Below are 20,666 nucleotides of genomic sequence, written 5' to 3'. Positions count from 1 at the left end.
AACTGTGCTTTTGGGCTTCTATTTAGCCCTGTTTGTGTATCCAATGTAGCGTATATAAAATGTGAATAACCTTAGTTTGCTGGGAGTGCACTGACAACCAGTGCTTAAGGCTTTTGCTGTGGATGTCTGTCTCATTTCTTTAATGTATCATATATGAAGGCATAGTTGTGTAACTGCATTGTTGCTGAACTGCTGTTGAACTTTTGGCCCAGTTTTGTGTGCTGTTTGTATACTGTTGCCTTTAAAAATATGCATAACTGGTTCCCCTGTGCAACATTAAATATCCATGTATATACTAATTATAGTGATATAACTGACTGCGTTTGTACAGCTTACATATGACATTGTTTACTATATTCATATGGTGAAATTGCTAGAATAGTAACATGTTAAGTGTTTTCAGGTTTGTTATTTTTTGCACTTTTTCAATCTGTCTTTTTGGTTGCACTGCTTTGTAGTTTCCACCATTTGAACAGTTTCTTAACGCACTGTGGAAAATGAGTAGATAAATCTATCCAGAGTGGTGCATGGGATGCCTCAGGTCTTTGTTTAGGACATAAGTTGCTTATGTATCTAATGTACCATACAGTATATGAGTGAATAACCTTTGCTGGTTAGTATGGATCAAACTGATAACTGTGTGAAGGGCTTGTGGAGGACAGAGGCTGCTCAATTAATCTAATGAAGTATGGAGTCATTTTCACTTGCTTTGACCTGTTTATGGGTAAATGTCTGTTGACGTTAGAGCATGACAGTGTGTGCCCATTAGCAGGCTAGTATATGGAGTTGACAAAAGTGCCATAGGCTTTTATTGGGTGCATACAGTAAGGTTGTTTATGTATCAAGTTCACCACAGGCCAGTTTGCACGTTGATATGTTTGTATCCGGTGTCCATTAACAGATGTGAGCACAGGCAAACATGGACTTGTTCAGACAAACAAGGTCACAACAACAGCCTCTCAAGGCATTAAAATGTCATTTATTTTGTTTTAAAGTACACTATATGCAGTGAAAGTCATTCATGTACACAGGGTTTCACGCAGTATATAGTTTGTAGAGAAATCTGATTACAAGTCTCTTTTATGCATTCAATGTTTCTGCATGTCTCGCTAACCTCTGCTCTTGTGTAGCTTGCCCAAAAAGGATCTCTGTCTACAGAGCCCCTGAGAGGTCAAGGTGGATTTTTTTTTTTTTTTTGTCTGGAATTCTTTGGCTGAATGTATCATGGGATATATGCACCCCAAGCTGTGGCTTGCTCACGTGCAAGTCTTTATAATTGCCTGGCAATGATAACCCCACTCTCTCAGCCACTGCTGCCGAGGCTGATTGAGACTGTAGCTGTGATTATGACTATAGCCATTGGATGACACTGTGATTGTGACTGTAGCCCTAGCTGTGCTCTGCATGTTACAATTACGGCTGTGGCAAATGAGCCTATAATGGGTGTAACACTTGCTACATGCAAGAGTTGTGTTTGTGCCGTGAATTAACATGGTTGTGCTGGCTGAGCAGTGTGTTGAAGCTACTGTATTCTTGAGCGCCACAATGGCAGCCATAGTCTGAGCAATAACCATATCCACAACCACAGCACCAACCACCACAGCCAGGCAGAGCATCTCCAGCTGTGCTCACATGCAGTGAGGTTGTTCACTGTCAGAGCTCTGCCTTTTGAAAGGTGTAATGAGCAATAAATGCATAATGTAAAGTGTCATATCATCTCTCATTTCTGTTAGTATCTGCACACCCTTTTCCTAAACTGACAGTGTATTATAAGTGGACCGACACATTAACTGTGGATCAGTGGATTGCAAAAAAAATATTGTGAGGTAATGCGTAAGGAGTTTCACAATAAATTCCCACTGTGACCCTGCTGGGCCCTGCACTGTGAAGTCAATGTGTAGTCATCCTATTGAATTATGGCGTCTGCTTAGCATAGTGTTGGTATTGTCTGTACTGTGTTGTAGCATTGGCGCAGATAAAAAGTAGCTTTGAATTCTTGGAGATTCAATGGAGTCTTTCACAAGTCTGAAAACATCTTAAATGTGCAGTGAGATTTTTCACTCTGGGAAAAGAAAGAGCTTTCAACTAAACTACAGACAGTATAATTATGATGACATTAAGTGCACTGCCATTCAAGATGTTATTTTAAAACAGTAATGAGTCTAACACATAAATTGTTATTGAAAATTTTTTCCCAGTTAGGAGAAATTTGGTGTTGCGGTTGCATTATGTACAATGGGATAAAATGACATGATAGCACTTCATATATTTACCACACATTTGTTGCTGTTCAAACATCAGATCATATTTTACATATGTGATGTGTGGATTTAATCCACATTTTACTGTCACTCTTCATGCAACTGCAGCCGTCTCAGCGCAGATTCTGTGCTGCTCTAATTTGACCATTGACTCAAAGCAGCACAAGATGGTCAAATCTCCGCTTTATGTATTTTCACCAGGCAGTACGCGGCCTGACCCACTGACTGAAAAATAGCTTATTGTTGTGTCATAGCATAGTGAAATAGCTGTGACTCCTGCAGTAACAAACCACTATCGCTAGACTTTGCGTGCATGTTTTTGGTTGTACCAAAGTGCAAACTATCAGTCTAAAGGAATTTTTGTGTAGTGGTTGTATGTTTATGTTCAGGAAAGTGTTTTTCTTGTGCTTGTTTGTACATCTGTGTGTGTGCGCGCGTTGGTTTTAATGAATACAGTAGCTCCAAGCGTCTGCTCTGTGTACAAATTAGCAGAGCCCTCTGTGCCAAACATAGAAGTGCTTGTGTATGTGTGTAAGTGTATGTGTGTGTATGTGTTTGTCAGAGGTGATGAATATAGAGGGTCTAATTTTGGATGAACATTCAAATCCTACTCAAGCCCCAGCCGTGTGGCTTGTCACACTCATGGACACGCACGCACACACACACACACACACACACACACACACACACACACACACACACACACAACACTGGCCATTTGATAGCCCTGCCACTCAGCCATATGCCACCCAAGGGCCTGGCATCTGCTGTAACACAAACACACAGTAACAAGAGACACACACTGAAATAATCACTTTTTTTTGTATTGAACACAAATACATTTGCATACATGCACGCGCACACACACACACATACACACACTCTATGAAGCACTTCTTTACTTGCCATTAGAAAAGCTCATTCACAGTATTTAAACAGCAAATTTGGAAACAACACATGCACCGGCCTGGCATATTGGTCTCTGTATCCCTGTTTGTTTAGACAGCAGATCAGAGCTCACAATATGCAAAATCAGCTTCATAACACACATGGGCAGTGCACATAAAGTCAAACAGCACAGACACAAACACACGTTTCTGAACACATGCAGAGTCACATTCATAATCGTGTACACGCAAAGACACACAAAGGCTGGTATAATGCATATTCAAATGAAGTTAAAGCCATTTAGACTGGCCCCTCATTTGCATTTGTGCCATTAGCCCACAATCAGAGCTGGTTCAGCTTGCCAACATGCCCCCAGCATCATCTACACACACCACGTGCAGTCGCATGCGCTTTTTATCCGTTCTCTTTCACATTTGTACGTTTGCGTCATGGTCTTTAATACTGTAGGATAGCGATTCCTTTATAAAGCGTCACTTCATACGCCAGCCACCAAACACATTTTTATGCTGCTCTTAGTTCACACACCTCAGTCGCCATTAAAAGCCTGAGCTCACAATAACACTTTGACTGTAATCATTAGTAGACACAAAATGCAACACACTAAGTATGCTTGTTTGAAGTGGTTTAACAGTAAACAGGATTGCTCGTATGAGCGTATCCTGGGCTATAACTACATGTGAGCTTTACTGGTCTCGAGTGAGTGCAGGGGGATTGTGCTTTTTGTCAGCCTGTCTGCTTCTGATGACTGTTGGTTTGAATGGCACAGCTGTGCACTAGCAGGCTAACCTCTTAAAGTTCTGTCTGATTACTGCCTGCTCTCTTTGATTAATGTTCATTATGTCTAAGTGTGTATGTATGTGCGTGTGTATGTGCCCTCAGAGTCAATTCAACGTGATCCCCCCCACCCCCCCATAAATCAATCAACACCATTGAAGTGCTAATATAGCCCCCTTTGTGAGCCATTTGCTCATTCAAGTCTCATCTTGCAGCCAATCCGACTTTCACTGATGAGGATTTTGACTTGTCTGTTTAGATTTCTGCTTTGACTTTTTTAGATATTTAAATGACTCACCCTCTCATGTTTTCATCTCTCATGTTGTGGAAGATGGATAAGCTGAAAGGGAAGGATGGAAAAAACGTTTCGCTCAGATAATACGGCCGATTTCTCTCTGCTGGTTGATTGGCTATCGCAGTGTTCCCGGTGTTCCTGTGTAACTGTGATGATTGATGGAGATTTAATATTTGAATTGGGTGACTTAGATGCAAGCCAGAGTGATGTGAGGTATTATGTTAGATATGGAGTTTTGCTTGATACTTGGGGTAGTAGATATAGTAGATTATTCCAAATATTTCCTTAGATTTGTACTCATCTTTGTCCTGGAATTGATATCTCACGTTGATTTCCGAACCTCATATCCACATTATATACAACGTAGGCTCTCTCAAATCTTGTCAATGTATGTGTGCTAAAAATAAATGAAACAGTAAGGCCAACTGCTAGATGATATTAAAGAAAGAGTGTCTGGTCCGAGCATGTTTAAAACTGAAGTTAATTAACTTAGAATCTGCCAAGCAGCCCTGTGTGTGTGCATGTCAGCTCTTTTTGATCCTTATAGCCTCTCCCTGTCTTTCTTTCTATGTGGATTAGACCATTTGGAGACATAATATGTTTATTTATCCTCTCCTACTGTCCAGACCCCTTCTCTGTCTCTTTGTCACATACATATATTAATATGAAAGCCTGCACACCAGGCTATTGTCGGCACTTTGTCTGTACATTGGCTAGTAAGCATGCATGCATCTGTGTAGGCTTGTGTCAGTTCTCATTGAGCCTTTGGCCACCAAACAGCCATAATACATTAATCTCCTCTCAACCTCGAAAGAGTGGCGTGTTTTATGAAATTACATAATTTCAACAGTGCTTGCTCTGTATGTGGTTTGAGGGGCCAGTTTCCAGTCTGCACATTGTCTGCACATGGGTTATTATGTGTTTTCCTGCCATCCTGTCACATTCTTTGTCTCTTTGACACATAAATAGTCAAACCACAGCGTTCACTTCATGCTACACTCACTCATTGTCCATAGAATGGCGATTAAGCACACACCCATCAGTGCTGGTTTGTCAACTGTCTGGCCCTGTGGTCAATGAACAGGCATACTACATTAATTTCAGCTTTTGTCTGTCCTCTCGCAATCTATATCACTCATGAAAACGTTAGTGACATGTTGTATTCATTCTGCAACCTCCACAATGTCTGTTGTATTATACTTAAAGAGCGTACTCAATCTGTGATGCCTTCACGTATGTTAAGGTTTAAGTAAAGATGCGTGACTTATAACCTCAACATGGCACTACTTAAACACTTCATGTACCATATATTCTGTGAACAACTGCATGCTTGATGACTCTGATTCACTTATAAAGAAAACAGGGTTCTACTGTATTTGCAAGATGAATCCAGCGCATGCAACACTCAGTGGACTGTGAAGTGCAATGCATCTGAAGTGTGTTGAAGTCAGCGTGTTATTGTTAGCTCTTAAGGTACAGTCGGATTTATTATCCATTATACACTTTAAGATGTGGCTTGAAGCCCATAACCTTTGTATTTGTAGGGATTTCTTCACACAATTGTGATGCTGTGTGATGTTGCACCCTGGTTGGCAACATCAGAACGCACAGTTATGTTTGGGATGGGTGTATTTTTAAGCCAGAGTGGGACAGACCCATTGCTAAAATGTGAGTGAGTTGGGAAATCATGTCTCAAGTACAACTCAGCTTTATTTATGTAGCATTGTTGATCCGCAGTGATTTACAGCACAGAGAGAAGCAAAACAAAAGGAAGGAGACAAAACCAAGAAAAGTAAAATAGAGCAAAGAAAAAACAAACTGAAACTGAAGTAGGTCTAATGTGATACAGATCGTGGAATTAGCTCAGAGCAATCATGAAAGATGGCGAAGATATGAAAATGAATGACAGTGGCCTTACCTGTCTATTTAGTATATGTTACCGGCATCCATAAAATCTGTGGCCATCACTGTCTTTTCTTGCTGAACTTGTCAGAATGGCCAAAATGCCTTTCTTGCTACTTGCCTGTCAGCATGCTGTATTTTTGTCACCTCAAGCTTGCCGTCTCCCTATAGGAAACTATATTCTGTGGGTTTCACACTTCCCTGCTGTGTGACCTTTTATATGTACATATGATCTGTACTGTCAGCGCTTTCTAACCCAGTGTTCTTTCCGTGCTCTGCTGTGTGTGTAATGGCCAAAGGCTTTGCAGAGTTAACTCTAGTACTTTTCCCGATAGGAAGTTAACATTTCATCGGTGTCCCTTTCCTTAAATCAAGATCAGCACTTTCTCATTTGCTCCCCTCTTTTTGCTCCGTATCGCCGGACCAGCTAGTCTGAAGTTTGCCCTGGAGTAAATACACCACATTTGTGTGCCTCTATCACTTTTAATTTAGTGTTGACAAAAAAGAAACTTTGGAGCAAATTAATAGCACCTTAAAAGTGAGTTTTTAGACGCTGCATTCACAACCATCTTCACAATATTACAAAGGACGACATCCACTGAAAGGGCTTGTGTGTTGGCCATTTTCTTGTTTTCCTCTGTGTTTGAATGCAGATTACCCTGCCCCCCCCCCCCAAAAAAAAAGCAAAAGTACAAAAGGAAAAAAGAGTGATTGTAATGAGACTGCAAGAAGAAATCAAATGCATAAAGAAAACCAATCAATTATTTTCTTCCTCTCCCCATGCCCTTGGTTCATCTGTTGTTTTCTTGTCCTTGGGTACCTGAATGAGCCGGAGAGAGAAAAAAAACAGCAGAGTACTTGACAGTCCATCATTGCACCACTTCAGAATGTACCATCAGTGGGACAGATGAAGAGGACACAAGCATGCCGAGCCATGCACGCGCACACACGAACACACACAGACACAGAATCGTTAGCCCATGAAGAGAATCAAAATGTTGAGTGTCCAAGAGTGAACACAGCAGCACAGAACACTTCAACCCCCCGTCAGTGCTTTGAATGCACGAGAGAGACAAAAGGGAGGAGAGAGTCATAATTGTAGACAAAACCTACTATATGGTACACAATGATAGTTATTAAGGGCTTCCTTGACATTGGTTGACGTGCACTGAACTCGTTTCATGTCTTGTTCAGTTGAGAAGAACGGTTCAATGATGGGAAAGAAAACGCTGCAAACAGATGCCAGCCTGTTTAGAAAACCGTTTACTGTATTTCTAAGAATATGTGTGCGGATTAGAAGCAAAAATGAGCTTTTTTAGGTACTTTATGTATGCATGCACCTGTTATTTCAGTGGGTCAGATACATATTTAGTCAGTGTTAATGTGCCAGATTAGACTCTATATCAGAAGATACCCAATATTAAAGGACTTCTCAGAATTTTGAGGTTAACTCTTGGTTCAGTTTAGGGTTTCATATGGGTGCATATCAGACATCATATAGGCCAGTATATCTGTGACGGGCCAGTGTTAGCCAAAAAAAATCGAAGGAGCAGAGTTAACACCAACTACTGAACTGTAAGGTCTATTTACACCCACTTTTTTTTTGATATTTGTTTGAAAATCTACCACATTTTACACATCAACAGACTGCTGCTTTCTCTCTCTCTCTCTCTTCTTGGCAGCACACATATTTCTGTGGGTCTTATCAACTTTCAACCAAATTACACTTTTATCATTTTTGGATTTGCACAGTTGCTAAAAGTCAAAAAAAAGGGGGGGAAGCAAGTAGTCAGAGAATGAACATGCAACAAAGGTCATGAGCTGGCTTTTAACCCAGTCAGGCATTAGGAGTACATGATCCTCACCTCATCCCACAGAGCCACCAGGACGACCTTGTAGCTCATGTTTTTTTCTCCCTTATCAAAACACATACATACATTTCTCTCATTCTAACAGGACGACTAGAGGGCTAGCCTTGAACAGCAATCAGACGCACTCACTAGATAGGCCTTCCAATGTGTGTGTGATATGTTGTGTCTTCAGGTGTGGCCTCCAGTGATAATGGTAATCATACTGCTATTGCCAAGGCATCGGTTTCAGTTGCAATTATAGATTAATGTGGATGTATAGATGTGTGCGTTCCACGTGCACTCTCTCTCTCTCTCTCTCTCTCTCTCTCTCTCTCTCTCTCTCTCTCTCTCTCTTACACACATATGCACATGAATTACACAGACCAAGGCCTCCTGGCCCACAGGGACATAACAGACAATCAGCCTGACAATCACAGCTGAGCTCTGATTGATGCTGCAGTTGCCAACACACACAATTTCAGGCACATCGGTGCTGTAATGCTAAGGGCTTGGTTCCCCACATTCACCACACACACACACAGTCAAACAACGCCCTCAGTGGACAAATAAATAAAGGAGTATGGAATGGTTTTACAATTTCCAATCACTGTGGCTATGTGAGATATGATATCAATTGTAACCATCCCAGCAGAGGAAAGGAATATATGAAATATATGGTCAGTTCTTAACAGTATAGATCCTGGTATAAGAAGAAGAACTGGCTTAGACCACAGAGCATTTGTTACATGGTCTGTCAGGAGGCGAGATCTGCGCTCTCAATGTAATGAAAGGTGACATACATACATAATACATATGGCCAAGAAACAAACAATAAAATTGAGAAATTGAAAATGTTCTTTGCCTCTTTGTCTGTGGGATGATGTTGCATTCAGGGTCTGTGTATCAACAACATTCAGATTTTAGTATATTTCACTTATTCTAGTAACTGCTGTAAGAGAACTTCACTTCGGAGCTTAAGTTTTAAGGCCTGATGTTGCGTTTGCACAGGTGTACGTGTTTTGTGTGTTTGCGGGGTTGTGTTGCCGTGTGTTTGTGTGTGTGTGATATCATGTACTTTAGTAACTGATGTTTCTGAGGCTTTCACTCTGTGTTTTCTGCCATGTCTCTGTTTTGATGTGATTCATTCCAGCATCTGAGACACTAAACAGCCTACGGGCTACTGTCACAGGCCTGTGTGTGTGTGTGTGTGTGTTGTATTTGTGTGTGAGGGAGATATCTATCTGTCTCCTCTGACAAACTAGATCTGTCACCCTGGTGGCGACTAGACTGTCTTTTCTGTTGGTTGGTTGAAATTGATGAGGCAATCAAGTGTGTATGTATGATGGTACGCGGTTTTTACAGTATGTTTTGAGTACAACCCCAATTCCAAAAAAGTTGGGACACTGTAAAACATGAGTAAAACAGAATGTGATAGTTTGCTAATCCTTTTTGACACACACTGACAACAGGACACAGACAGTACATAATGTTTGACCTCATCGGCTTCACTGATTTTTGTAAATATCTGCTTATTCTGGGTTTGATGCAGCAACATATTTCAAACAAGTTGGGACAGGAGCAGCGAAAGACGAAAGAAAAATACGTTTATTAAATCACACTGAAAAGAAAACATTTTATACGCTTTTTGGATGAAGTTTCCCTTTGAGGTATTTGTCCGTGTATTCAGAAGCAAGAATGTTTCAGGATTCAGACCCGGCGCTGAAGAGCGAGCCTCCACCAGCCCTGAGAAAAGCTTGTGCAGACAAAAGTTGAGACGTCGCTAGTCGTCCATTGCTGCTGCAGTGCGTCTCCATGTTTGCCATTCTTTCTTTCGCTCTCAGTGAAACTTCTTAAAAGTCCTTGTTTGGCCGATTAAATTTTGTGACCTCAGCGTTCATGACGACCAAACGCAGTACTTTGTATATTTTCAGGATAGCAAGGGCACTATTCATACGAGCTTTACCAGGATTTCAGAGTGCTTTTAAGTCTAACACAAGAAGGTGTTTGTTTACTATATGTCAAGTGAGGTGAAGCTCATATTTTTCTCCTCGGCCTTCGTTTCCTATACTGCTGGCCTGTTGTGTACTTGCTTGCTTGTCCCTCCTTGCTGAACTGTTATTTCTCATTGCATTTTTCCTGTTTGACTTCTTAGTCTTGCTTTCTTAAGAATAAGCAGCACATCCTTTTACGTTTTTATTTGACTGTGCATATGTGTGTGTGGCGTAGAGTGGCGAGCGTCGGGAAGGCTGCGGAGGGCCTGGAGGGGGGTTGTAGATTTGATGCAGGTGCTCAGTGTTCTGTCCTGGCAAAAACCCCTCTCATTTCACCAGCCCTGTTCAGAGAGAGGATATGGGGGTGGCTACGAAAGCCAAGAAAACATTAGAGGTCTGGTGTATGGCCTCAAGATACACACACACACACACACACACACACACACAGAGTTAGTGAGGCTTAAACCCAGTGTGTATTCGGGGAGATGTATGAGAATAATTGCTATTAAACTAGCTGAAAGTAATGCTCGGTATAGTGGTGCCTCGGCTGTGTCGACATGTAGCTCTGTTTGTCAGTGTGTGCGTGCGTGCGTGCGTGTGATTTGGTCAGTTTTGTTGGGTCTCTGTGCTGATAAAATTCAAATTTTGGCTGCTCAATATCTTTCTTCCTTTTTGCACTGCTCTGTCTCTGTCTCCCATCTCTCGCTTGCTCTCACTCTCTCTCTCTCTCTCTCTCTCACACACACACACACCCACTCACACGCACACACAAACCAGGACTGAAGCTGAAGCGCATATTGTACCTCATTCATCTTCTCCTGTCACTCCATCATTACGCATCTCCTCTTTGCTCATCATTGATCTCCTCTAAATCTCCCACACACAAACTTTATTTTCATGGTGTCTCAGTTGTCTGAAGGAGTCTGAATTCCGCGATACTCCACAGCAGCTCCTCTCTGTTCCCAACTTCTTATAACTGTCGAGGGTTTAATATTTCACCCAGATTATAGCTGGTTCATTGATTTATTGCGACTCACTGAGTGCTTCGGAGTTCAGTGAAGCAGGGAACTAAAAGGAAATGTGTTTTCCCTTAAACTTTGACTCCATGGCAGTTGTTCTGAAACATTTTTATTTTTTCAAAAGTCACGGAGGAATATTGAGATAAGAAGTTGTGCTTTCAAGGCTCTGGACAATATCCAGCACAGTGTGTTTTCATTAAAATATGAATTGACAAAATTAAGTGCTAAAAAAAAAGATATTGACCTCTCTTTTCCTTTTGTGCACAAGAATCATCTCGACCGCTGAATTCTGCAGGTAAATTCTTCAACCACTACAAGTGGGAGTTTCTTTGTGTCTGTATTCACCAAAATATTCAAAGCCTTGAAAAACACACGAGCGGAAACGATGTAAAGTGTGCTACTTGTACGTATATGTTCTTGAAGGCCCCTAGAAAGATCAAGACTTTCTTTTTCTTTTAAGTGACTTGTACGGAGGGAAAGTTGAAAGCTTTGCAGACTGGTGTTGTACTGTGCTCTGTGTACTCTCACAGAACACGAGAAACAGCTACAGTTTAGGTTGTTTTTGTGTTAACAGAGAGCAGTTTTCCCAAATTCTTACGTAGATTCACATTTTGTTTCCAGGTCGGTAGATGCAGTGATAAACACCTGTTTTTAACATCCTCTCTGGCTCTATCAGACACATCCCTGCACACACCTGCTGCTCTATCTGAGCTGTTTGGATAAAAAAGCTCATGTGCCTTTCAAAGAGTACTTCATGACTCTGGAGTCCACTTGTCTTACCAGCAGGAGTGTTTGTGTCTGGGACTGGTTGCAAACTGCCTTTTTTCACTGTTTGCTTTTGGTTACCAGTAACATTTCTTCCCCATTGTTTCTCAAAGTGCAGTTTATTTTTCAAAGCCATTGATTGCAGCATTCCCTCCTCTTTGAACTCTTTAACTTCCCCTTGCTTAATCAACATGTCAAACACTTGACATTAACCAGTCCTCAGGAAGTGTTCTTAATCATATTTCTTTTCACTTTATCAAACTTTCAAGTGGTCAGCAGTAATTCAAAGATCATGACTAATCTGACATGGTAGATTGTTGGAGCCAGTCGTATCAGCGGCAGTTGTTAACATGGCTTTCCTTTCTTTTGTGCGGCTGCGTAGATGGTGGCCAGTCTATTACCTCTTACATACTACAAAGTAAACTAGATATGACTGCACTGCTGAAAGGCTGAAAGTAATAGACAGGAACGTATTTGTACGTGTTGTAAAGGACAGGTGAGCGCCGTGCGTGAGCGGATAAATAAGGAGTCAGTGGGAAAACCTTCAGCTGCTACTGGGTGTGTATGTGTGTGAACATGAACAGACTGGCCTCAAGCACTTCGTAGAGGACTTGAACTCCTCTGAGACGGCTCATTTATGACAGACGTTTCTGAAGTTAGTTATTTACTTGCCTTTTTTAATTTCCTTGAATGTCTTTTTTATTTATTTATTCCTTTCACCTTCTTCACTGCAGTCTATCCATGATGTCATCCTATATATATATATATATATATATGTCCCTCGTCATGTTGTTAGTGCATTACTTTGTGTTAAGTATTTGTTCCAAACAGTGTGTCCTTAAATTACACTTCTAAACAGTTAATTTGTTCAACTTTGATCTGTGTTGATGTCACATTTGTCTGTACAAACATTTAACCAAAGCTGCCCTTAATCCTCTCCGTCTTTGTGGCAAACACTGAGAAGTTTGAATCTCTTGTACTTTGGTTTTGGCTTGAGGGTAAAACAAAATACCCAAACCAGCAGCAGTGTTTTTTCTCCTCCTTTAAAGCAGCTCATTCAAAGAGAACCTCCAAAAGATCAGAGCATCTCTCCTTAGCCCTGTTAAATCACTCCCTGCAACGATTGTTTAGCAGGCAACAAAACAAAATTGCTTTCTACAAGGGGCCACAGAAGGCTGTGTGTGCGCAGGTGTGTGTGGAACAGCTGATCAGCGTGTGCGTGTGTGCTGCTGATTTTATGTTTGCTATAATTTGGTAAGGTTTGTGAGCAAGAAGGCATATCATGTTCTGCACGTGTGTGCACGATCCAGTCGGACAAAACTGTGTGCAAAAGAACGATGGGGTGGATAACAAGTTCAAGAGATAGAGGAAGAATTGAAAACATGTGGGTCAGAGGAAGAGAGAGCGATGCAGAAATGTACAATGGCTGGAAGAATAGTGTTCAGATTTGTTGTTGCATAAGCCTGCAAGCCACTACCTGACACACGCCTGTGCATTGGCCAAAGGTTGATAGAATTTTTTTTTTTTTTTTCTCTCTAATGTGTTCCTGAATCTGTGATAATGCAAATGAATGTGAGCTTTAACTACTTCACAAGAGATGTCTGCTTCCTTACCGAAAAGTCAAGTGTTAGTGTTTGTGCATGGTAGGCTTCAAGTGTCCACATTACACCGGACCAGGATTGGCTTCCCAACTAGATGTGATGTCACAAATCATGCTTGTAGGCCCGCCTCTGGATTTTGAGTGAGCACAGAGAAACTTATAAGAGCAGATGAATGTGAAAACAGTAATCTCGTGTCAGACTCGGCTCATGCATCATTCTGCGCAGTGAAGCTCAAACGTTCAACTGTAGGAACATGAAAATGAAAAATTTAATGTCCCTCTTCGCAAAACAGATTTTGGAGCGAAGAGGGACATTAAATATTTAAGTTTCTCCTTAAGTCACGGTTAGGACAGAACAGCGAGGAACACTCTATAAATGTTTGCTAATGTTTATATACAGCTCATACTGTTGTGTAGTTATGACACAAAATGAGAATCTCAAGAGCCAACAAGAGCCAAGTGTAATTTCAGGTGAGGCAGAAAGAGACAAGAGGCATCTGGCTCTTTGCCCTCAGTGCTGCTTTGATTGACAACAGGTTAAGGAAATCATGTTTGCTCTCATTGTTAGATACATACTGAGTGTTTGGCCCCAAGTCAAGGTGATTTTTCTCAATTCAATGGTATAAATTACTGCCTTTACTGTCTCTGTTGTCCAGTATTGTGCCATTGGTAATTCTGCTGTACAGCCTATTTTCAGTCCTTATTTGTTGCTCACTCATTTGCTTTTTAGTCTGGTCAGAATCATAATCCAGTTGCATGGTAAAAAGGCCACAGATGCAGCGAGAAATTTCAGATGATGTTCAAGCGAATTGCTCCTTTATTTGTGACAGAGATGAAAACGTTGATTACAATTCAAAGCCACACTTCTCTCATTATCCTTGTTATAATGTGGATTAATTATCAATTAAACTCATGATCCCACAAATCTGTAGTGGATCTGCTGTGTGTCATGGGATGTTATTCTCGGGGTGGTGAAGTAAATACACATCTCACTGTGCAAAGACATGCACATACACGCCTTGTTTGGTATTCTCTGACGTTTCTCAACAGATGGAGTAAATACAAATTTAAATGCAGAGTCTCACATGTTCAGATATGCAAGGAATGGACCAAAACATTTATTGCATACAAATACATACACACTCGTGGTGTGGTGCACAGAGGTGTGTGCAGCTCATCAACTTTTCATTCACTGCATTCACTGCATTCTCATATGTGTCCTTGTCTATCCAGGGGTGTGTTCATGCATGATCATCTTCTTATCCACAGTTCAATCAACATAGTAGGATATAACTTAGGCCCAGCTCCTCGCTGGTTGCTTAGCTGTGGATTAGGTATTTAGGCAGATTCATACAAATTCACATCATACACATCTAGCACAGTGTATGACTGAAAAGTAAATGAAAGCTTCAAGAGGCTTAAGTAAGATGGACTTGTGTCTTGCACAGAGCTAATTGACTCGGGCTGACCGCCCTGTTCCCACATTTTTAAAGGGGCGCTTCTCTGCATGTTTGCTGTCACCAGGGAAAATGGTAGCAGCTTAAAACAAACGATAGTACATAGGTAGAACTAATGATGTTCATTAGTCAGTGGTTGATGAGAAACAGAATGAAAAGATGTTAATGGAAGAGAACTCTGTATTTTAAGTGTTTAAGTAAGACAAACAGCATTTTTCCTTAAATATATGTATATTTACAGCACTGTGAAAATAGTATTTTTTCATGTGTTCACAGTGGAGACATCTGTCTTCAGTCTGAAGGAGCAAACAAAAGGCCCAAATGAAATGTTCGCCATCCAGTAATAATGTTCAAAGGATATTTTTTCCACCCTCTTTTTCTGAAAATTGCTCTGTTTGCAGGAAACACTGATTTATTTGGTCTCTTTTTAAGTCTGTCAGCATGCCTGTGCAGGTGCTGTCTGTGTTGGAACACACACGTGCACCACACACACACACACACACACACACACACACACACACACACACAAATCAGTAAAAAAAGAATGGAGAAAAGGATGAGAGGGAGTTATGGTGGAAGGAAGAGAGGTATGAACAACAAAGAAAATGCCCAGAGATAGGAGAGAGGGATGGGAGCTGAAGGATAAGGACAGGAAGGAGGGGAGAAAAGAGCACAGAAGATGAGTGTCTGCAGAAAATGGAAACACCCTGAGCAATGTGTCAGAGCCATGACTTCTAAGGCTCTGACACATTGCTCAGGAAATGATCAGTCAGCACAGTTTTACAGTGCAGGGCTCATCTGACAGAGTTGAAATGCAAATATTGCCCACTGAGCCTACAGGACACTCTGCTCCCAACATTTTCTACTATATGTTGCTGATTTTTAAAACCCAGTTTGTTTATGCTCTGCAGCACCGTTTCCTGAGTTGCCGGCTTGGATCTAAACTTCATGAACAATTAATATCTGAAATGCATGAAAGATGATTTGTATGTAAATCAAGGTTCTTGCGTTGGGCCACACTAAAAACAAAGCATTGACTTTTTGTCAAAAATGGATTGTGAAGATACTGATCCACAGAGGACACATGAGAAAAGATACCCCCTTCATGTCTAAGTCAGTCATGAGATGGTTTTATTCATGCCTGCAGTACTTTCATCAAAGTTCTAATTCTCTTCTCATCTTTCTCCGTCTTTCAGTCAACAACATTTTTCAACAAAAGTATTTTTTGTCATTATGTTCCATGTTACATTTCTTTATTGGGAGGCCTTGTTGTGGTATTTGATTTTCTGATGCCGTGAATAGACTGTTTTCTGTAAGCATTTGAATTGTATCCTGTATAGCCTTGTGTTTTTTTTCCTCCTTTTTTTTTTTTTTCTAAGGACTTGAGTTTAACAGTACTGACTATCCTCTCAGCCAAAGTGCTAAAACTGAAGTGGCTTAGAAACCTTGAGATTGTAATTAAATGGTGAACTGCGCTAACAAAAAAAAACACACGAAAGCCCAAAACTTTGATTGAATTGGGATCTTGATGAATAGAAGCATATTGTATGACCGAGGCAGCTTGCTTGTGTTGAATTAAAAGTGTGAAGACACACATCCCTTATGCACGGCCTGTGTGACAGCTCGGGGGGGGGGTCTAAGAAGAAGAAGAAATGTTCCAACTTACCACTGTAGCAGCTGTTTTAAGTGAATTTGTACCCTATCTGTCTCAAAGGTGTATCAGTGGCAAGAAAAAAAGTCAGTTTTGACTGGTGTGATCAGACTGAACACACCAGAAAGAGAGAGAAAAGAAAGCAGGGTGAGAGAGAGAGGTAGAAGCAGGGTCCTAAATGATTGCCAGTGATATTATTCCTGTTGTTTCTCTGAGGTCATGGTCACCATATGGTTGAGGACATGCATACACACACACACACACACACACACAGATGGTTACGTCTGCAGATAAAAACTCATTTGCACAAATGCTTCATGACAGGCTGATGCTTCATACGTTAATAAACTTGTATATCGTTGGTATTTGTGGCCACAGTTTCACAGCTGTTCTCTGTGTCTCTCTCACTCCCTGTGCAGGTGGGGGAGAGGCAGCACGTGTTGGTGACAGAGGAGTCGTTTGATGCCCAATACTACGTGGCTCACAACAAATTCTACGAACAGGTAAGATGATTACAATAATAAATACATTAATGAGTGACTCAGTAAGTGTATTCAGTTATGTTTGCGTTGCTTGTTTATCGTAGGAGATGATAGTATTACTTGTTATCAGGCTGGCTTGTATGGGGGTCCGCCGAAGGAGGATTCAGCGTGCTGTCTGTTTGTTGACACTGCGCTGAATGAATCCTAAAATAGTTCAGTTGGCCTGCACTCTCTATCCACCATCGAAAACATAAAGTGAAAAAAGCTGTAAATTAATCTGCATTTGATGAAAATTCTTCCCTATGTGAAGCTAATCCAACCCTTCCTCATTTTCACACTTAGTAAATCAGATCAGAAGCTTTGCTTTGCATGTCACAGGAGTAATCACAGCAGGTGTCAGAAGCTTAAGCTTGTATTGACTAAAGTAGGTTAGCTATAATATCACACACACTCCAAATACACACACACACACACACACACACACACACACACACACCCTGCGGTGGCCATGAGAGCATTTGGCTGCTGATAGCGGCAGTACTTTTTGCTTTTTTTTTTTTACTGTACTAACATTAAGGTCAGCCCTAAAGACATGAACATTCCATCCTACACACACCCAGCCGTTCACATACATACACACACACACACCCGCGTGGCTTCAAAGACCCTCTCTCAACCTGTGAAAAATTCACTTTAAAACATCTTCAAATAAATCAATTTCCCCCTGCTTTAACCATCATCAGAAACATGTTTGAAGTTATGCTTTTTATTAGCGGGGAGGGCAGGGGATGGTAATAATTTTTCCTCCCTTCCACTCTCCTCTCCTCTCCTCTCCTCTCCTCCCCTCCTCTCCTCCTCCTTTGCACCTCCTTCTGCAGGCTATAAACTTAAGTTACAAGTGTCACTCGGTTCATGTGTGTGTGTTGTACAAGTGTACGCTCCTTCATGCGTTTGTGCATATGCAGGCATGTATGTCGTGTGTGTTCACTGTACTCAAGAGGAGTAGGCACTGACGTGTTTGATCTCTTCTCTCTCTTTTTTCGGGGGGGATATTAAGTATTTGGCATGAACTCCTAAATCACTCTCTGACTTGTAAAACAAACATGAAAACACTTTGCACCAATATGTTCTGAATCTGTTTCCTCAAGGGATACATCCCCCTATCATGTAAACTGTATGTCTACACCACATCTACAGGACACACTGACACTTCCATAAGAACACAGTATTTATTTTTGGTGCTATAATGTAATCACACTCAAAACTTTAAGTTTAAACTCATCACTGGGTAACTACATCCCAGAAATTGAATATAAAAGTAGGAATTGCGATGAAAGCAGAGAAAGAAGGAAGCAAAATGTAGAGCGGTTGGGTTGGGGAGGATTGGGTGGTGAGGGAGAAAAAATGGGGAAGTCAAGGGTCAGGAAAGAAGTGAGAAGTAGTGGGAGCAAAGATAAGGACAGAAAGAGGTGGAAAGAGAGGGGGGTGGGTGGAGGGAAGTGGTGAATACGGTAGAGAGAGGTGTGAGTGTGAACAAATGGCCTAGTTTCACTTTTACACCATCAGATGGATATCTATCCTGACGGGTATAATAGGCACCCAACCCACCTGTGTGTGTGTGTGTGTGTGTGTGTGTGTGTGTGTGTGTGTGTCAGTAGTAGAGTGAGGAAGTAGGAGGGGGGGTTTCCAATGAAAGCAGACAAGCTCTTTCATCATTTAATCACCCTGTAATGGGCCTCGAATGACCCTCACCTACACACACACACACACACACACACACACACACACACACACACACACACCCTCACCTACCTCCCCCACAGCCCTGCTGTTTTACTTCTCTGCTCCGAGCCCAGTCCGCTGGCTGCTCACACACACGCACGCACACACACACACACACACACGCACTCACAGTGGTCAGAGTGTCGAGCAGCAGGTGTGTTGATTAGGCAGGTGTGGCGCTGGCTGTGTGTCTGTCTAGCCTGTTCTCCATCTCCTATCATATTCCACCAGCTGGAAAAAGACTGACAGATTAACACTGAGCCAGGCTCACTCCTGCCATCACAGCAGTAACACTCCCTCCACCAGTTCACATGCTATTCTCTGCCCAGTCAGTAGCTTAGCCCTGCAGTGTCGTGTAATGGTTAGACAGACCACCAGATGATCTGAGTCAGCACGCAGCACTGCTGAAGCGTACTTGGGCAAGACATTGAATCCCCAGCAGGTTCGAGGTTGCTGTTGTGCAGCTGATCGCAGCCTCTGATCTGCTCGTGGAAAGAGGCACGCAAGAAGACGTCCCAACTGGGATCTACAAATTATCGCTTTGTTATCAGCATTATCAGATTAATATACTTTGTCTTTAAACATGAGTGTTTCCTAAGGAAGTTATCAGTGCAGGGTCAGATAGATACCTGTGCTTGTGTCTGGTTATTCAGGAAGAAAAGCATCACTTTTCAAGTCAGACACTCGTGTTATTATAACATGTCGTAGGGCCTTCACAAAGAAAAGCCCTGCTTAAGTTGTGATTATAATTTACACAAGCTCTTATGCCTGCAGTTTTAAATCCAGCCATTAATCTCAACACCTGTCATTCTGTTAGTGTTTACCAGAGAGATTGAATCTGAAAGCAAGAGCTGAAAAAAGGAGGTAAATCCAGATTCAAACCACACCACATACATCATTGTCAATCTGTCCACTTTGTGATTAGTTTAAAATTGTTTTGAAAGGAAAAGCATTTGCATATGATCTTTATTTACAGGGGTAAGTCATTAAGAATAAATTCCATTTCACACTAAGCCGTAATTATAACTCTTTGTTTTCTCTTCCTTCCTGCTGTGATCAGCAGAGATTTATCGTTGCCATGGTGAAATAATAAGACAAACCAGCAAATCCCTCTGGTTTATCTCACAGCTGTTGCCGTAGTTTTTGACCTTGAGGGCTTCCATAAATGGAACTGAAAACACTCAGCCCCGTGGTTTTTTTGTAAGCAGGCAGGGACTAGCTAAATAACAGTGTGGGGGAGCGCTGGGGGAAGCAGTTTGGAGCAGCAGTTAATTGAGAATGTAATTGACACATGGAGAAACATGCAGAGGGGTATGATGGTTATGTACAGTAGGTCTGCCTCCAGGTGAACGACAGCAAGTTACTGCATTTCTCCTGCTGGTCACTGAAATGCAGCCACTCAATCACACATTGCTTTTGACCCTCATAAAGTATTTTTGCGGGTCTTTTTTAGTGTAGGTGTATGCAGTATACAGTGAATGATGTCCCAAATGATCAGTCAATAATGGATCCTCGCAGTCCTTTCTCAGGTTTTTAAAATCTTCAGTCTCATCAGTTGTGATGTGTCGCTCCTGGTTTGCAGGTGCTGGTACCTAAAAGGGCTGAGTTCAAAGGGAAGATGATTGAGGTGGACATCTATGAGGCGGGAAAACACTTCCTGAAAGGCCGGCCGGTGGAGGACAGTAAGCCGTTCACTCCCTCCATCGCTGCCCCGCTTCAGAAAGGAGAGGTGTCTGGTCTGATGAAGGTAAACACACACAAACACATGCTCACCTGCATACAGATCATTTTTCCTAATTCATTGCTACAGCACTGTAAATCAAAGTGACATCAAAACATATGCACAGTGAGTCAAACAGATGCATGTGTGTAAACAGTCATCACTTCCTCACTTCATGGCTGCACTGGGGAAAGAATACAGCAGAAGT

At 41.6% G+C, this 20,666-nt stretch overlaps 1 protein-coding gene across 1 annotated transcript in view; it reads left to right on the top strand.

Moving 5' to 3' along the window:
* The window catches only part of cdkal1 (CDK5 regulatory subunit associated protein 1-like 1), a 218,201-nt gene that overhangs the window by 183,614 nt on the left and 13,921 nt on the right, over nt 1-20,666 (top strand). Inside the window, exons 13-14 of the mRNA XM_076738158.1 lie at nt 16,894-16,977; nt 20,321-20,485. Of these exons, the coding sequence (XP_076594273.1) occupies nt 16,894-16,977; nt 20,321-20,485 (249 nt within the window). The remainder of the gene's footprint in view (nt 1-16,893; nt 16,978-20,320; nt 20,486-20,666) is intronic.

The sequence above is a fragment of the Chaetodon auriga genome, chromosome 8 (assembly GCF_051107435.1).
Source record: "Chaetodon auriga isolate fChaAug3 chromosome 8, fChaAug3.hap1, whole genome shotgun sequence".
Classification (NCBI taxonomy): Eukaryota; Metazoa; Chordata; class Actinopteri; order Chaetodontiformes; family Chaetodontidae; genus Chaetodon; species Chaetodon auriga.
Note: the sequence above shows the minus strand (reverse complement) of the source record. Positions and strands in the feature narration are given on the sequence as shown.